General features: G+C 33.0%; 2 protein-coding genes across 2 annotated transcripts; one reads left to right on the plus strand and one right to left on the minus strand.

Moving 5' to 3' along the window:
- The first annotated feature begins 52 nt into the window (after positions 1 to 52).
- ix (mediator complex subunit intersex) lies at positions 53 to 5713 on the plus strand. The gene is made up of 5 exons (XM_090113612.1): positions 53 to 411; positions 535 to 596; positions 947 to 1031; positions 4966 to 5064; positions 5505 to 5713. The coding sequence occupies exons 1-5, from the start codon at positions 196 to 198 to the stop codon at positions 5619 to 5621; spliced, it is 579 nt and encodes a 192-aa protein (XP_089969738.1). The 5' UTR covers positions 53 to 195; the 3' UTR covers positions 5622 to 5713.
- On the minus strand, positions 5646 to 18866 carry LOC149899603 (uncharacterized). The gene is made up of 8 exons (XM_090113610.1): positions 18684 to 18866; positions 14954 to 15009; positions 11964 to 12098; positions 10947 to 11085; positions 9818 to 9879; positions 9544 to 9678; positions 8462 to 8602; positions 5646 to 6293 (listed from the first exon to the last, which is right to left on the minus strand). Exons 1-7 carry the CDS (start codon positions 18766 to 18768, stop codon positions 8471 to 8473), a joined length of 744 nt encoding a protein of 247 aa, XP_089969736.1. The 5' UTR covers positions 18769 to 18866; the 3' UTR covers positions 5646 to 6293; positions 8462 to 8470.
- Between the last annotated feature and the right edge of the window lie 1419 nt (positions 18867 to 20285).

Consider the following 20285-nt stretch of genomic DNA (forward strand, 5'->3'; position numbering starts at 1 on the left):
AAAAATAGATGAGACACATGTCAATAATGTCACTTGTCAGTCGACTATTGACTATGATTTTTGACATGTTAGTAGATTGTTTATGTGTCAAAACTCACAAAATATAATCGAAAATAATATATTTTGAAGAAAAAGAAGCAGAGAGATAGCATCAGATAAACTTAGTTACGGGGTCTATAATTATAAATTTTAGTCATGAATCAAATGAACATGCACGTTCCAATGAACCCTGGTGGTGCCATGGGTCCTGCTCCCAACGTACCAATGCAGATGCCTGTATCTGGTCAAATAATGCAACAACCATCGCCACAACAAATGCAGCCGGCAATGCCACAACAAACTCAACAAGACAAAATGGATAATATAACTAAAGTCAAAACCTTAATGGGCTCTTTGCGAGAATCACTACCGGTCAGTATGAAAAAGAAGATTATAGATTTAGCTTAAAAACTCAATTTTAAGATTGTGATAGCATGGAAATGAAAGGTTTCCAAAATTCCTATACTTAATTTAAGTTTCTTTTCAATCTTTCAGATGACTTTAAAATCAGCTGCTCAAATTTTGCATCAAAATCACAGTGTGGATTGTAACACACAGTAAGTATTTGATAAAAACATCATCTCATTCCCATAGAAATGTTTGACCCCTATGACCACTTGGTGAAGCCACAATTGCAGAGCTAATAATGTTGTAAAATTAATAAATAAGAATTGTAAGTTGTTCTGTTACATTGTCTCTCAATCTGCTTGGAAATTTCTGAAGATTCACATTCATTGAATTGCATTGATTTGCTAGGTATATTATTCACACTGAAGTAGACTTTAACAACATTCTTTCATTCTCTGAGTAGACTTTAACAGCTTTTTTATTTACATACATTATGTTTAAATCATGATAGGAATGTACAGTTTCTGAAATTGTATTATGTTGGTATTTTACTTTCCAGAAAGGGGCTTGAAAATCCTGCATCAAGGTTTGACAAAAATTTAGAAGAATTCTTTTCATTATGTGACCAAATGGAATTGCACTTGGTAAGTTTTTCTAAATAAATAGGATAGGTTGTTTTTAAAGAACCATATCCTTAATAGGGGTAGAGATTGTCTAATCTAAAAATGAACGCCCCTCCACTGTGTTTACGCTCACATTCAAAGTACGTGTATAGACGCAATACACACAAATTGGTCTGCCTCATTGGTCGTTCAGTCCTCCAGTCCTGTCCATGCCCGAACAACAGGACCAGTTGGCCAACTAGTGCATAAATGACGCGATGCACGACAGAACGGACGTGTCATTCCGTACATAGCGCGCTCTCCCCGCCATACAATGCTAGGCATCTGAACTGATCGCCCGATTAGTTGACAAATCAGTGCGCGAAAGTCAAAGTTTGCAGTAGAATCGCCGCGCGCACACATATAAAAGTGGTTCAATAATTATTTGTCCTCACACATTGAAACAATTAAGTTTAGTGGAAGGGCGTTCATTTTTAGATTAGACAATCTCTACATTATTATGAACCGCCATCCTGTTACAAATGACCCGAAATTTTGTGTCAGTATCTCCCGGCCTAACAGATAGATTGATTTTCACATTATATGTATAATGTATATCCAGTTTAGTTATAGATATACTACATATCCTACTTATATACATATTACAGTACTACATGGCTTTCTGCCTGCGTCTTCGGTCGCGTGCGCGTCACGTCATAGCGTGAAACCTGTCCATTATATTGCCATCGCCTGTTTCACTCACAAAATTTTTGTATTCTTGATAAATGGCCTTTCTTTTTCCTAGGTTTCAACTATCTTCATTAAAAATGTTGTTCTCATTGGGTTACAGTGATATCTGTTTGACGGAAACCCAATGAACACATCACACCAACAGGCAAAATGCTTTCGCATTTCGAATTTTATTAAATACCTTTTTTTATTAATTAAGTAATGTCGGATATTAATTAATGTGCGAAAAATGTTTTATTTTGGACGCAATAAAAAAATAAACCTATCCCAACTTCTGGACAATCTTTGACCAATAACCAGCCCTTAAAATGTTTGATTTACGTCATGCATTCCGATTATTAAATCCTGCTTAAATAATAAACATCATCATTATAATTAATTAGCTTCTATATTGTAATGCATATCAGTAGGTTCACAATTATCGTCATAGATACAATTTATGATATTTGTTTCCCTGACCATGCAAAAGAAACTACTTGATTTGACGTTCTATGAATGATACATCCCTTATTATCTGTGGAGTCTTTAAACCATATATATTTAGATATTATATTTATGCTTAAACAAGATTTTATGTTTGTTGTATTGTTACTAAGGGCGCGTTCCCACTATGTCGTAACAACTAATTTATCGTTCGACGACTGTCGTCTCTACCTGTTCCCATTATAACGATTGTTTGTCGTCAACATTTTTTATCGTTTAGCGACTGTCGTATCTAGCTGTTCCCATTGGATCGCGACGACATTTTATCGTTTCCTGGCAGTCGCTTTGTCGTTTACACATCATCAGCAAGCTACAAATCTAGTCGCCTCTGCGTTCGCTTGGTGATTACTAGTGCGTTTACTCTCCTGAGTTCAATGGACGTCATAGAGTTGCCGTCCACGATTTTTTATCGTTTTACGACTGTCGTGCTTGCCGTTCCCACTGTCACGACAAAGTGTCGTTACTGCAAAAACTGTCGTAGACGACAGTAAATTGTGTCACTCTAAATGTGAACACCTCCATTTAAACATATAAGCCACGACACTTAAAACTACACGATTATCTGTCGTCACGACACGATGGGAACGCGCCCTAAGTACTAACTGCTCAGCACAAAAGCTGCTTGACCATATTAAGGGAATTTTATGGGATTAATACTTAGTTGATTTTCATATGCATACCATATATTTATAACAACACCACAGAATATTTAATGACACCACATATAAGTACCTATCGTAACAATGGAAACTTACAATAAGCGTTATTATTCTAAAATCTAAGACAATATGTACATCACCGAATTTGTGGAGGTGTGGCGTTCCCAGTGCGTACATGACTGATTGCTCGTTTCTTAATTTTCGACCTTTGTAATTATAATCGATACAGCTATACCCATAATGGAATGATAATAATGACATTTGCTGTCGCGAACCGACATTTTCGGTAATCCAGTCAGCCCTGAGGATTGTCCTATTTGCTTAATCTGTTTATCAGTAAAGACCCTGTGCAATATCAGGCAAATTTATTTGAAAAACAAGTACAGCAGCTATCTATCGTTAACTATGTAACTTGTACAAGTAAACATGTATGTTCTGTTACGTCTAAGCAACAATTAACTTATTGACCCTCCAGTTATATCAGTAACTCATGGATATCACTAATGTCTTTGCTTGCCATTCCGTTTATTGTAACTAACAACAATTCTTAGTAAAGGCCTGTGTTCATTGAATTTGGACAGGCATTAAGGCAAAAGGCTATCGTCTTCAGAGTTAATGAACAAGTGTAGTACCTACTTTGCAAACACTGCACTGCTTTGCAAATATACTGAAGCAAACCTGGCGAATGATTTAATACGCGTCCTTCTTCAAATTATTATTGAACAATCAAGCATAAACCATTGATCTTACGATAGACGATAAATTTAATGGGGGCAAAATAAGAACTTGCAAATTGCATGTCCAGAAAATGTAAAGACGCCTTTCAATACTGAATATCGAACGATTGATAGATCATACGACGATGACGATTGCGTATGTTGCATTTTTATACAACGAAGAGTTGTTATCAATAAGCACTCGATAAGTGTGTTTACAGATTCGTTTACGTAAATAGCAACAATTATTGTTGTACCTACAAATAGAATTGAATAGACAAAAGAAGCTTATCGCGGTAGGAAACTTCTTGATGCGTTGTTATCTTATGCACATATTGACTTATTAATCGAATGTGTTCAATTGATTAGCAAAATTGCCAGCGGCTGAGTTATGAATATGTTTACTGGGGGTACGACTTCCTCAAGAGGCTAATAATGAGTCATTATTGCCTGAGGAACTTGTCTCTTCCGTACTCTGTCTGATCTGACATGGACATAGGTTAAACTCAATCGCGTATCATGTGTTCAGTAGGTGCTTAACATAATTTTATTACTTTCCGTATCCTTATTTTAAATATTTGCTGAACTAACATAAACATTATTCTGATCCCATGAGCTATCGATACTGACGATACGATGTTATTCTTTTAATCTTCTCTCCATTTTCAAGATATTCACAGTCGGTAGAGCATACTTACATAAATAGTGACAAAAAACTTTATATTCTAAAAATTTAAACCCATCTATGAAAAAAATATTATATGCTACATATCAAAAATTCTCAAGTATGTATTTTTGAATAGCTTTTTATTTTTATTATTATGTTAATAAAATATGTAGTGACAAAATAGCAACACAAATTAATTATTATTAGTCAATAATTCTCGGCCAGTATTTTGACCTGACCTTCGTATGATTCCATCTGAATGGTCTAGAATATTGTCGAGCATAGATATTTCCAGATTGGACTTGGAAGATTTTTGGTTGATTATTTATTATATAGTGATTATTGTTATAATGTAGGTAATAATTATTTAATCGTAATATCTTTTGAAGATTATTTTCAAGCAACTAAATTTACTTTCATTCAATGATAAATGAAAGATTATTATGTACTCTGTACAGGGTTCTTGAAAGAATCCACACATAAATAATTTTTTGTCCATCGTAAGTAGTACTGCTCACTGCTAACTTAATTTAAATAACAGTTAAAATGTAAGCTTATCTCACAGATGTGGATCACATTTGAAAAAAAAAATCTATTTATGGTCCACTTTGTGCAATTGAATAAAAACCGTGCCTCCTTATATTAGAAACCTTTTAAAGACTTTCTATTTAGAATTAGAGTAAAATAATTATTATTTGCAGCGAACAGCAATAACATGTATTCAGCAAGCGCAGTCTGCAGCTCATTATCTGCCGCTCACTGTTATACCTTCTAGAATGGACTCTGGTCCTACGACACAAGTAAGTTGTTAATTAATTGCATGTAGAATGGAATTTTTTAGGGAATATAAGTAAGTGAAGGAAAATGTAATTGATAACTTCTCCTAAATTCTAAATATGAAGATAAGGCCTCCATATAGATGAGCAGTCTTGTGAAGCAAATGTTCACATTAGCTCAATTTTCATTTAAATAAGAATAAGCTCGTATTTCATTATACATATTTATACCCGAAATATATTATATTGTAGTACAATGCAACTTTTTGTTCTGGACATCAGTATTTATGAATCAATTTAATGAGCAGTTGAAATAAAAAATACTGACCAAATCTTTCATGTGTAATTTTATGTATGTATTTGCAACTTTATATTGTGGCAATAATTGTATGGTACATTTAAGGATCTGTTTCAAACAAAATATTATCTAACATTTGCTTTAACTACTTCTTTTATTATTCCAGGAAACAACATTAAGCTACCCTCAATATTTAAACACGGTTCGACTTCAAATATCGTATGCAAAAGACATCCACGATACATTAGTGGCAGCTGCACAAAATATATCACCAACTGAATGACCGGAAAGAAATTAAACACATTAATTTAAGAATATTATTTATTAAGACTATGCAATTAAAAATTTCAAACAATAAAACATTTTAAATAACTACATCTTTTATTTACGAGTGACCATTCCTTTTAACATATTATCTATGGCACATTATAATTTATTATTATACGTTATACATAACTAGGTGCTTATAATTAATTATATTTTTCAACATTATTACAACTACAATTATTAGCAATTAAATGTCAAAGATTAAAAACGTAAGAAATATAACTGGAAGCTTTCTATTACGAACATTATACATTTTTGAGATCATTATATTTAAAATCTTTTTTATAGAGCATTAATAATTAAAATTCAAATAATAAAATCATTAGCAATATAACAGCGGAATAAAAAATAGCTCTAACTTTTCGATGAAAATCTATTTTTTACACTGCTTGATCTACATACAATAATCATAAAATATCAGACCTTAAAACATGATTATAATAATTAATAAGTATTTTAACATTAGGACCTGCCATTACATTATACACATACATTTAATTAACTTGGTTATAATTTAAAACTTAAGCTACTTGTATCACAATTGTAAAATCGTTAAATACTATCAGTCTTTAATATATAAGATGTTGATAAACTTGCTTTTAAGCTTGACGACGCCCAATTAGGAAATCTGAAACAGAATAAAATGGTTAAATATTGTACGTAGGTAATAGTCATCTATTTAGATTCTAATTTACATAAATAAATCGCACGCCGGGGACTCCGGAGACAGTCGAAAGTAGATAAGAAACTTAAATATTAACAATACTGAAATCCTAAAATATACAAGGGATAAAGTATTTGAATTCCAATTCTAGATTTCTAGAACTTTTTGAATTACAACCTGTGTACCAAGAAACCGCGCCTATATGCTGATAGAAATGAATGGGAATGGAATGAACCAGCTGGTTAGGTTCGTTTATATTCAAAAGTCGCTGCCTTTAGGTCTACGTGGAGTAGGCATGGGCAAAGTCGAAGGCAACAGTTGTCCTTATCGAGAAAGGAACGTTGATTTATACCAAAGCCCTAGGGGGTAGATAGTGGAAAAGAGCATAAATCGCCGCTATCTCAGCAGCCCTCGGTCGATTGTTTACGAATAAGACCCGCGATAAACTTATTATTGTGACATAAATAAAATTAAGTGCTTCTGCCGCTGTGGAATAATACAGCCCATAAATGTTCCTGTTGTAATCATTAAATAAAATTATATAAAACATATATATGTACCTATGGCTATATGAGAATTGATGATGTCCCGAACACTTTAGCATGGGAACACATTTTGGCATATCTATGTACGTATTTTTATACCATAAAAATATTATTATCACGTATCGTTAGGAAGAGCTGTGATAACAGACGCGAAATAATCATACATCCTGAAATTGCACAGAACATTGTTGCTAAGCTCTGATTAGAACTTTAGGACAATAACCCCCTGATAACTTTGGTTACATTACACAATAGATAACATCCTTGGCAACAAAATGTAACCATACTCTTTGCCATATGTGTGACATGAGATGTAACACTGTTCTGTGGATGTAACATTCGCAAATGGGGTATCAAATTCATCAGTTGCCAATTAACAAAATTATCAAACACGTTTATGGCGATAAGGGCTTTGTAATATAAGGAGTGCAATGCCCCGAATTAAGTTATAAACAAATGGTTCAAATTACGTCTTAATTTTGTATAAGGCTATTTGGCCCGGATCGCAGTCGGATACAAGAATATCGCAGTTTTCTTCCTTTGTATATGTTAACAGTGCATCAACATTGTAGCCTGTAGATATCTAAATATACGGGAATAACAAGACCATAAATAATTTAAATCATCGCGCTTCGCTCGCATCGAGTTAATATTTATATAAACAATGTTTTAATGGAAAGTCGTAATGGAATCAATTCCTGTAGATAATGCTTATAAATGATTTATACTTTATGCAATATCCTATACATACCTACGTATTATATGTAGGTATGTTAGTACAATAATCAATGTTTACATTTAATCATATCTATAATAACATTATGTTAAATGGAAAAAGTAATAGTAATGGCCTATCAGACTATTACAACAATTAAATAATATCTACCCTCATGTTTATTACGTTTTGAACGGAAGAAAAACAACACTGCTGTCATTATTACTACACAATAAATAGGGGAACAATGATTAAATTTTTTATTACTAAAATAATAATCGTATAAGAAATAATTGCAAATCGTAAGTGATTGAACGCCTTAGGTCGAGTAAGTGCATCGGGTCGACGATCTATAACTACCAATATTATGTATCCAATTGTATTTTTCTTTGTAAAATACGTCTCGTTTTACAAATTCTGAATAATAAATTGTAACGGTCAATGGTAATGAACTTTTGGGGACGAAAGACGAAATGGTTAACATGGACATCATAAATATTTCATAGGAGAAAAATATACATGTACATATATTGTAAAGGGCGTATAATATATACGGTATTAGCAGAAGTGAATCTATGCAAAATTGTATCGTACGTTAAAAGGACGTCCGTTCAGAAATTATCAATTTTATACCTATCTATTAACGGGTGCTATCTATTTACTTTCCTATGTAATAATGCTTTTCCCGTTTCCGAATAAAGTTCAATAAATAAAGGAAATAATACGTATACAAAATTGACAAAGAAATGTAGAGAAGATAGCTGTTAAGGTTATTGACACCCAGTAATGATTCTCCTAAAAAGTCTCTATATACTACCTAGGTACAAGAATTGTTTCTCCGAAATCGAATACTTTAAAAGATAGGTACTTACAAAATACTCTCATCCGAAAACCTGTTGCGCGGCATATGTTATATGTAGGAAGCCATCTTCGCTGCGGAATTGGTCGTAAGCTTGGGCCATGGTCATGCTGTGGCTGACCAGTGCTTTGTCGTTCACCAATAGATACAGAGCCTGTGTGGTTAAGGTTTTAGATTAATTAAAAGGAATTTGAATTTATACGGTAACTGTTTCGAGCTGTTCTAGGAATCAAAAGGCTATGTATCCAAGATTACGACTTTTCGTGCCTATACCTTGCCTATACGTACCAGTATCGGACACTATTTATTCTGATTTGTTATGATAATATATGCCTCTATATAGGCATTAAAATTGACAATATAAAGATTCTTCCGATTCCGATAATATAAGAAGCAGTAAATATAAACAGAGAAAGTAACATTAAAAACAAATAATATTTCAAAGTGGGTGCGAATAAAAATAACGATTTCCCGGAACAGTAGGTATCTTATCGCAACAGGACGCGACCGACCCTTCAAGATCTTTCTGTGGCCTCTATCTATATTTATGCCCAAGTGTTCGTAAAGTTGAAACTCATATGGAGACACCTATTTGGGACAAAAACTTTACGATTTTTAAACTGGTGTAAAAAAATTTAAAGAATTTAGTACCTATTGGCATATTTTACAAAGAAAAAAGGGAAAAGGGACAAAAACTTTACGATTACAAAGTTAGAAATTGAAAGCCGTTAGCAGTTATTGGTTGCATAAAGAAAAAAAGCTGCCTTAGAATAAAAAAAGCTTAGCCTATCAGCTATGGTTTTTTATGCAGTTTTAATTGTTGTTGATTTTATTAGGCGTCTTCCTTTGAAAGCTAAGTGAAGATAAAAGTTCTTTGGTACCTACTGTTTAAATTATTTTAGGAGGAAATTACTACAAAAGCTTCTGTATTAGCTTCTGTATTGCTTTGTCAACTAATAGGATTCATGTCGTGATTTGAAGAACCGTTTTTGTGGCTAACTGCTTATATAAATATTATAGAAGAATATGTTTAAAATCTCAATCGAAAATAAAAAAGTATTTCATCTAAATGTTTGATAAAATATTTGTACGTACCTGTGAGTCTCTCAATTTCATTTTCGTTCTGATGATATAGAGGAATTGGGACATCGTAAGCTCTTGTGGGACTAGGAACTTGTTTCTTCCCAATATCGGCACTTCTCGTTCTCTTGCGTATCTCTCCACGTATAACTAAAAATAAAGTTTATATAAAAAAATTGATCGGATATTGAACTTAATGAACTTTTAGTGGTTAACATATAGGTAGGTAGCGTTTAGCTACTACCTATTATGTATTCTGTGATATAGGCATAATAAAAAGCGAACTTACCGGAATTTTGTTTGGAAATCTATCCCTTATGACTTGAACTTCCTTGTTTGATCCCGTCATATCTGTGTACAAAATATACCACATTATTATCAAAAATACTGAATTTGTTACTTTGGAGTAAAAGCACTATGGATAGAAAACTCATGTCGAGAATTAACCAATAAGTTTAGTCTTTGAGGGTTCTTTATGCATAGATTTTGCAGTAAAATCCTTTATCAATCTTGAAATTGGAAGTTTCTCCACGGAACTAAATGTAAGTAGTTACATAATTATTTTAATGTAGAAACTTAATGACTACAATCGAAATCTCCAGATACTCTTAGCCATAGATATAATCACTAGACATAATACTAATAAACAGTTTTACGAGGATTAGATAATGCGTATGTGACGTAAACAGATATTTAATTACCCGATTCCTTATCGAATGCATTATATAGTGTAGAAAAACATCAATGCAAGTCAGGCTATCTTCACATACCTAGATACATAACTTTTTTACTCTGGTTTTGATGGAATATCACAGGCATAAAGAAAAAGTTAAGTATCTTGTTTTGCTCGAATATTACTTATTCACTGAGAAATTAAAGTACAGGTACAAAGCCAGGTAAAAAATAATACAAGAAATCAATCATTCGCTGACTTCGATTAAAATAAATTATTTTCTTTATCATTAACTACTGCAGTTTATAAAACCGGAGATTCTCTAGACAAGATAATTTACAAATATGTTTTATGAAGAGGATTGAGCTTTCAAAGACTATTGAAAACTTTTAATGGAAAAAATCACTACCTAATGAGTTTGTTTATCAGTTACCATAATCTATTGTGTACAATCCTTAAAGAAACCCAAATAAATAACATTAAATTTTAATAGACACAATTATGTAAACAACTAATCTTATCATCTACAAATACTACTACATATATGCTTTGTTGAAATAAGCCTTAATTGAAGGTAGTGCACACTAATAAAAAAGAGCATGTGTGCCGAGCACACGTGTCAGAAGTGAAACTTCTTTGGCAAGATTCAAAGATACCAAAATCGTCGCCTTACTCCTTGAAATTTTACTCTCAACGTGCCTAAAGAAGTTTCACTTCAAAAATATAATGGTTAGGTCAAACTTACCGTCTTGGTATCCAAATACTTCTTGTGATGCGTACGTGATGTAAAGGAATCCGTCTTCATCCCCGTACATTTCGTATGCTTGTGACATAGTGAGACTCATGCTTAACATTGACCTGTTGTTGATTATAAGGTACAGCGCCTACGAAATAAGGAAAAATTAAGTAGGTACGTCAAACAAACGTATGGCTCATTTTCCCCCTGACCTGCGTCACGTATATCGCATATTTTTACTATCTGCATCAGAATGACTTGTAAAAAAGCTTTTGCTGTCCTTTGAAAGCTCCGGAAAAGTAAAATACGGTCGATTACGTTTGTCACGCAGATATTATTTTTGCACTTGTTGCAAACATAATATCTGCGTGATAATATCCGCGGGTGACACCACCCTAATTATTATTTATTTCAACGAAATACCCTAGTGCTATTATAGTCTACATTCTACAGTCTACACTTTTCCTATTTTTTGTATGTATTTGTTTTAATAAATGATTGACGAATAGCTAACTTAATAACTGAGTGACGAATCAAAATAATGGATTTCTCGATTTTTTTGTTTAATGTTCCTTTGCCTGTCGAATTTCTTTATCAATATCTTATGTTTCTATGCTGTACTAATGTACAAAAACATCAACGAGTTGAATCATCATTTTCCATTAACCATTATATTAGCAATAACAATTAGAATCAATTAATTTGTTTATCTTCATTAATTAAAATATTCCAAGTGAAAATAATCTCTGCCCTTAATACGACATTTAATGAGATAGAAATGGTACCTACTAATCATTTTAACCTCTGCTGTACAAACATCTTATAAATGTTGACCCCAAACTCTCTAGTTCGTAAACTTAACTATCTCTAAGTTGTGATAAAGGTACATAAATAATAAACAACAATATGCAATACTGTATATTGCTAATATTTTAAGTAGGCAATCGCATTTAAAGTTAGGAATCGGAATAGATCGTTTACAGATAAATCTTATACTTACATTTTTAGTTTAGGTTAGTTACATACCTGATTGGGCTTAATTTTTATTCTGTTGCGAATTATAACTAGAAATTGAGACATTGTTATATCTTCGGGTACGAGGAACTTTGTTTTGTCTAGTGTTGGAAGGTTTCTTTCCTTGTGATATCTTTCCACGATGAGCTGGAAAAGGTTTTATATTAAATAACGAATCCTGTTATAACTTTTTAAAATAAAAAGTTAAGGGGCTTAGAAGAGCTAAACGAGGCAAAACTCGAGTTTTATAATGCTTTAAAGTATATGATTAACTGTAGTAAAAAATCTCAGACAAATATATGATATTCTTCAGGATATATACTAGTTAGATATCGTGCTGAAAACACAATACAACTTATTTTACTCGATAGAAAAAAATCACAAAGGTACCTCTAAAAAAATCTTTTGATACTTAAAAACCATACTAAACTACATGCAATCATTCTGTTTTTACGGCAAATAATTCTACAAGCAACATACTAAAAAAACTTCGTTTTATTTTTTTAGTCCAATCAATAGATTTCGTGTAAATCGCAAATTCTTATTCCCAAACCAAAAACGTACGCATGTGTGCGTGAACCGCCTGTGTACCGACACTACCGGCCGAGGCCTGTTAACCACTAACCGTCGTCGATTGTGTTAAGGTGATGAATTAATTTTTCTAACATTTACGGCCCTTTTCAAACCTTCGTAATTTTTATATTATTAAAGTTGTCGTGATGAAAATTCTTGACAAGAAAGTTCAATAGTAACACAATACGTCTACCGTTTTAGAAACATGATTCCATGATATTTTCTCGATAGAAAAAAAATACAAAGTTATCATTGTTATTTTTTTTTAATCTCTGGCATCTTCAAAATAACAAACGTAAAGTTACGACTTTTTGGATATTAACTATAAAATATACAACCTATACGTCTACCGTGTTAGAATTTTGAAATATGCGATGGTTTTGAAATAAACAAGAAATACTTGAAATTAGCGCGCGACCAGCCAATATAGCGAGAGCCGCCCTGTATCTTCCTACCCCGATCGCTGCACGAGTCATTCCCGCTACGGCCGTCACACGGGGAACTTGTGTCGCTCGCGCAATCGTAAAAAAGGGTGACAACACGATAAGACAAATGGGGACAATAAAGAAAATAAGAAGAAGAAACATAAAGGTTGGAGGAAAAAGAATGCTTACAATTGGAACAAATTAATGAAGTAAGTTGGTTTTATTTTAAATTTGATGATAATTGTATTATAGACGATGTTTGATATGTACCCCTGTTTTAAGTACATAACGAATGTGTAAGATTTTTTCATTTATAGCATAAATAATCTGTTCAGAAATCCGGAATCCAGAAGGAAAATAAACCCACTGATTGTTCACAATGTGAATCCACTCCTTCGTAAGTACCTTTATTCAGTCAAAAATGTATGTTATCAAAGCTCTACTGGTTTTATCGCATGATTCCATTTTTAGCAAAAAGCAACAAAGTGCAAAGAAATAAAAAATCATGGTGAACTTAGTGGAAGTATGGCGGACATAATATGGAACAGGAGCTCATTGGAGTAGTATTATATTTAAAAAAAATACGAAATAATTTCAAGAATTACATTTCTTAGAAGGTGGTAGATAAGTATGTTGTATAAAGAATTTGATGTTGATATTTATTTCATTTATACTTACTACACCTGTGCGGGAAATTGCTTAGTAATAAAACAGGTTTATATTCATATTTACATAGTAATGTGAGTTTTCATTTCGAAAAATTTTGTGTAAGTATATATATTAAATTGAGTTCCTGGGTGATCTGGAAACACAATTGGGCCCGGAAGATGGCGCTGCAGTCACTCCTCCTAATGACATGAACCGATTTGGATGAATATTTGTGTGCACATTTCATTTTTGTGGGATGATTGGTTGATTCGCTTTCACATTAGCTAATATTATGTATTTTTGTTGTTAGAAAGTAAACATAATTTAATGTTTATAATACATTATTATTGGTATAAATAAACCAGTGTTCGTCTCACATTGCTGTACCTGCCTACCTACCCTACCAGGGCCTAACTTTGTTCTGGCTATTTTATTTTGATTATTTGTAATGAATAATTACAATTATAATAGAGTGCAAAAAATAAAATAATACATGCGTCAATATATTTTGTGTTTTTTTTAACAATTTTTTTATTTAAAAAAATATCATTCCGACCGCGGCTTTGCCCGCGTGGAATTAGATTATATCGTGAATCCTGTCTTATCCCACAGAAGTGTTCAGTTCGGATAAAAAGTATCCTATGTGTAAATCCAGGCAATTAGCTATATTTTATCAAAATTGGTAATGTAGTCTTGACGTGATTAAGTAACAACTAACAAAAAAATATACAAATTAACATCCAAAGTTTCGCATCAGTTTTACTGTATTAGTGATATCTTCCACTCTTGACTTTGACTGAGAAGAATTAGGGTTTATAACTTCTTTCAGAAATATTACCTTTCATTTCTGGGCATGACGTAATATCTACGTCAGCATCAAATTCTATCTAAATCCATTCAGTAGTCCGCGTTATTGAGTACCATTTCATTTTTTCAGAGTAACAATATTTTTTGTTATTTTAAAGATTATTTATAACCTGTATTATTTTGTAATAAAGTAAACATTACGAAATAATAATAATTATTAATAATGTCTGAGTAGTTGTTAAAAAGAAGATTATTTGTTTATAAGCAAGAAAATAAAACCAATAAATCAACAATTAAATATATGTATAACAATATTATAACTGTATGACGACTCCATACATGTTTGTCCCGAGTCGGCTAGCGGCAGCGCGGCGAGTTTGCAAGAATGACTTCGCGCACACCCGCGTTCGCGATAGCGAGCTATTAGACTCCGCCCGCCAAGCAGTTGATTTTTTTTTGTGTATCGTCTTAATGTGTGCGCGAGTCACTCAATTTCAGCTAGCTCTTGTAATCCCCTTAACTCTAGATTGTTGTTTATTTAACACTTACCGGTATTTTTGTCGGAAATTTACTTTTGATTGCCATTACTTCTTCTTTCCTGCTAACTGTACAAAAAAAACAAATTAATCATCTTTGAAAAAGGGTACATACGTCTGCATTAATTGTGCCTCATCATTTATCCAGGATAATAAAAATTAACGAGCAAATCCGTGTTTGTTATTGTGAAAAAATAAATTTGCTGAGTAAATAAACGTGGTAAAATTTATAGATATAGGTAGGTATATAGAGATGTTATAAATAGAGATAGATGATAAAAGACAAATTCATTAATCTTACAATATACCTTATAGGTTCTAGCTGAACAATTAAAAATTCGTGATTAAAACTAAAATTAAAACAAATTAATGGAAATTTTATTTATGGAATTGAATAGTGCAGTGGTGGCTCAGTGGTGAGGACCCCGGACTTCAGTCTTCAAATAGATAAGTCCGGGGTTTGAGACCGGGCAGGCGTGCCGGAAATAAATTGGTTTTTCAATTTATCTACGCATGTTGATAACATCACTACTACTCGAACGGTGAAGGAAAACATCGTTAGGAAACCGACATGTCTGAGAATCGAAAAGTTAGACGAGATGTGACATCCGCCAAACCGCACTTGGCCAGCGCGGCGTGGTGAATTATGGCCTGTACCCTGCAGGACTCATGGGCGGCCCGTGTCCCAGCAGTGGGAACGTAAATGGGCTGATGGTGATGATGATGATGATGAACGAGAAGTGTTTTGCTACTTTGTAATCAAATGCACCTATAAGTAAATATTTACAATGTAGTATTATCGTAAATTATTATTACTTAGTAGATACTTTGTAATCATTATCAGTATTTCTAATGGATAGGTTAAGTTTATAATTATTATATGCACCAACGTGAGTAGGTACCTACCTAATATTATCTAAGTATAGTATTATGAAAATGATATCAGATTTATACCAAATAAGAAACACAGAGTTGAAGATTTATAACAAATCTTGACCGAGCGATAAGATTTCTACTATAATTATTTGATTTTTGATATTTCCAAAAACGGTACTTTACCCAAATTTTATAAGATCAGTCATGGAGTAGTTAAGTCTACCTACACTATTGAAATTCGTAAGATGCGTTATTTTTACTTTTTTCTACGGTTTTAGGAAAAGGCAAATAGGAAAGTTTAATTATTTATTTACTGCGTGTTTCAACCTATGTAAACAACCATTGCTCTCACTTGTAGTTTTAACACGTACCCCACCAACCAACTGGACTTATCTATTGCATACCAATGCCATATTGACATAATACCTACATATATCCATGCATAGGCATTTTTTGGACATTACCATAAGCTCCTATGCTTTTGATGACTTAATCTATAAAAAAAATCATACCGGGACCCTTCCGTCGTAATCGTTAGGGATCATCGGTTAAATATAGAACGCAAACAGAATTCCTCAAATTTTTTGTTGAGAAGAAAGTATTCAGTAATCAACGAAAACTAGAGATTTTATGGAAAAAATAGTATTTTATAACAATTAGTAGGTATGTAGTAAGTAGTTACTAAAATCTTACACCACGGTCTAGAAGAGAATTACGTAAAAATTATTTAATATACAGGGTGTCCCACTTTCGGTATACTAAGCGCAAAGGGACTTGTAGTTATGCATACGCTGAGTACGTAAAAAATAATTATAAAATTCCAGACGCATTTTTTTTTTAAATAGAGGAATTCTTAAAATTCCATGTGTACACCCCCAACAAGCAAACCGCCCAACTTTGCCACCCGCATGTGAGCTATCGTTTAAGATTATGTTTTCATAGACAAAATACTCACATTAGCGAAGCGGTATATGCCGGCTGCGCGAAGCTAGAGACGAATACATGGATTTTAAGGAAATGGAAAAATGGAAAAATTTTTGGCGTAATTTTGTTATTTAAGTATTTTTTATGTGATCAGTGTATGCAAAACTACAAGTCCCTTCGCGCTTAGTATACCGAAAGCCTGTATATTAATGTTGGTATATTTAAGCTTTCTATCTTATAATTTTTTTTATAAATATTCTGAATAATGTAGGCTACACAGATAAGCTAAATATAGTAATTCTTATATTGTTTCTTTTATCCACACGGTTAGCATAGGTCAGGTCGGTGTTAAAGCTCAATCTCGTTAAAAATAAATAGCGATTTACTTCAAGCAAACACGCTTGCTATCATAACAACACAAAACGGATCGTATTTTAACTTAAAACGATAAAAAATTGATTGAAAATATTGATTAGACTTAGTAAAATACCTATACGATGGGTCATGGGACAAATTCAAAGCTCAAGATTGATAAAACCATACTTATATCTCTCAATCGATCATTGCAATCGATCGCATTATTTGTATGATGATTAGAGGCCTTATTCGTGTTTTAGTCAATTTATAAAATATGTATCGTATAATGATATATGATTCCCTTTTATCTGCATAATATTGATTTCAATGTAAGTTTAAGCTAAATCAATCTACGACGCATCTCAATTGAATTGTTGCGCCCATTAAAATTTATGTACACTTTAAAATGGTGATAACGAAATAGACCAGAACTAAAATGTACCTAAAACTTCAATCGGAATAACTTCTATGCACTTCACACACATTCACTACAGCTGGTGACAACCGGTTGCATTATGCATAGTTATTTGTATACGAGTGTATGTGTATGGTCGCCCGTCGCCGGCATACAATTATTTGGTCCTACAATTTCGGTCATTGTTGGACATAGGAGCGTATGACTCTGGTCACGTAGCCAAGACATGAATATTTACAATCATAATTAGGCAATTATAAATTGATAACGTGCAAATAATAGGTCCTAGTTGGCCTGCCGTGTAATGTGTTTTGATTTTAAATTTAAAGTTCAATGAACTAACCTAAATATAAAAATAAAACTTTGTTATTTTGAATGTTTTCTAGGCAATGAATAAATATTTTGGATGTCTGCCGACATCAATTTTTAGATTACTAAAAAGTTGCTAAGGGTGGTATTTATTGATCCTCAGTAGTCGTATGAAGTTAAAACTAATTAAATTATGATGATTACAAAAATCTAAGTACCTATATCATCGTCCTGGATGATGGAAAAACGACGAAAATTCATTAAGATGATTCCCAACAGGATTTCTAACAGAATTATGCTGTTCAACACCGTTTACTACCACAGATTCACACGTTTTTATATTGAATAACGTTTTACTGATTGAGTGATTTTCGAACCCTAACTCAAATACTTTCTCCACAAAAACAGATTAACAGGGGGTATTTCAATCCTGCGTTGACACGTGTGCGGTAGACGCTACGACTATTTTTGTTTACACCAACTCAATTCCTCTTTGAAAATAAAGTAGCATTTTTTTTAAATCTACAACTAGAATTTCAAACCGTTTCCTTTTAAATGTATGGACGTTCAAAAGTAAGAACTAGATGAACATTATGAATAAATTTGTCCTCATTGACGTTATGTGGAATTTTCTCGTACAAAAGGTTGCAGGTAGGTAGTGGGTTACCTTTTAGATTTATAACAGGTTGAATGGGAATGGAATAGTTATTGGTAGTTCTATTGAATATTGATTATCGATTTATTCAGCAAACATTCGACTAGGTAAAATAATTTTGATATTGTTTGTTAATTTTTTTTTGGAAACTTTCATTGAATTTTAAAAGCGCCTTATTTAAATATCCATAAATAAAAATATACTTACTGAAATTCTTCTTCGATTTAAAGCACTGTTTCACATTATGGTTCACATCATGCTTTATAAGAGTTGTTAGAAAATTTAATTCCATTTTGATCACCGGTTAGCACTGGAATATCGAATAAATGCAATTTCTATAATGTCACAGACGTCTTTCCACCGCGCTGTTAAAAGCTTTACTAATTGTGATGTGATCTGTGTTCCGTACACATTGTAGTTTGTACAGTCAACCCATTGTACAACATTGAACATAAGTTCGTAGTACATATTATATCTCATAAATCTATTTATATAATTAACACTTTACGGAAATCATATCAAGTGAACATTATGCGCCAGAACGCTCGTAAAAGACTTTGCAGGTGCAGATTGAAAAAAATATATCCGTAACATTCCAATCCTAAGTTTGTCTCACGCGTTGCGCCAATTCGACCCTTCCCCAATAACAATAACCAAAGTTATTGTCACCCTTCAAGTGAAAAACTCGACAATAAGTTCAACTTGGAAGTTGCGGCATTGTTATGGTGTCCACACTTTTTTGCTACATTAAAGGAACACCGAAGTCTGTCTAATTGTTACATAGGCCTACCGCGATGGATAAAACGTTGTATGGGTTTGGATGAATTTTAATTAATAATAAATTGAATTCAAGTGAAAATCTCGACATTAAGTTCAACTTGAAAGTTGCGGCATTGTTATGGTGTCCGCACTTTTTTTTCTACAACGAAGGAACACCGAAGTCATTGTTACATAGGCCTACCGCGAATGTATAAAACGTTGTATGTTTATCCAAACCATGAATAGACAAATTGAATAAGAAAATAGAAATACATATTACGTATGTATACGCAAACGACCTAGTGCCTACTCTCTACTATAGACTTATGTGCAACATAATTTTATGTAGGTACATAGGTAAGTATGTAACTAATAACATTGAAATCTTATATATAAAATTCTCGTGTCACAATATTAGTCTGCATACTCCTCCGAAACGGGTGGACCGATTCTCATGAAATTTTCTGTGTATATCGGGTAAGTCTGACAATCGGCCAACATCTATTTTTCATATGTACCACGGGCGAAGCCGGGGCGGGCCGCTAGTCTATAATATAAGAATGAATCCCAAAATGTGTTGGTAAGCGCATAACTTGAGAACGGCTGAACCGATTTCGATAATTCTTTTTTTATTATATTCCTTGAAGTACGAGGATGGTTCTTACGTAGAGAAAACGTAAATATGTACCACGGGCGAAGCCGGGGCGGACTGCTAGTATCAAATATATGTAGGTACGATACAATAATTATTAAAAAATAATAATCTGCCTTAATCAAAATAATAAAGATTTCCTACGACCGATCATCAGCGGCCGCCCGGCCGGCTCCTGCATGCATCTATGATCCAGCAGTTCCCCGAGACCAATCTATAGGTGTTACCCGAAATATTTCCTCAAACATTCTCTAAATCGTATGTGGTGGGAATAAAACTAAATGCACAAAAATTACAGTAGGTATATGTATAAAGATTTTGATTCAATTACATAGGTAGTACAGTAGCTTTTATTATAGTATAGTAGTGATGTTCCTTGCGCACTTGTCTTGTATATT

This window comes from Colias eurytheme, chromosome 20, assembly GCF_061535395.1.
Source record: "Colias eurytheme isolate Ceu_HAF_F1 chromosome 20, ilColEury1 Martin Lab GWU primary, whole genome shotgun sequence".
Taxonomy (NCBI): Eukaryota; Metazoa; Arthropoda; class Insecta; order Lepidoptera; family Pieridae; genus Colias; species Colias eurytheme.

Bases quoted from the DNA above. Each gene is read 5' to 3' on its own strand.
- ix (XM_090113612.1), top strand. From the start codon at position 196: ATGAATCAAATGAACATGCACGTTCCAATGAACCCTGGTGGTGCCATG. The intron at 412-534 runs GTCAGTATGAAA...TCAATCTTTCAG, and splicing joins CTTTGCGAGAATCACTACCG to ATGACTTTAAAATCAGCTGC. The intron at 1,032-4,965 runs GTAAGTTTTTCT...TATTATTTGCAG, and splicing joins ACCAAATGGAATTGCACTTG to CGAACAGCAATAACATGTAT.
- LOC149899603 (XM_090113610.1), bottom strand. From the start codon at position 18,768: ATGGAATTAAATTTTCTAACAACTCTTATAAAGCATGATGTGAACCAT. The intron at 15,010-18,683 runs GTAAGTATATTT...TTTTTTGTACAG, and splicing joins TAAATCGAAGAAGAATTTCA to TTAGCAGGAAAGAAGAAGTA. The intron at 9,880-10,946 runs GTAAGTTTGACC...TTTTGTACACAG, and splicing joins AGTATTTGGATACCAAGACG to ATATGACGGGATCAAACAAG.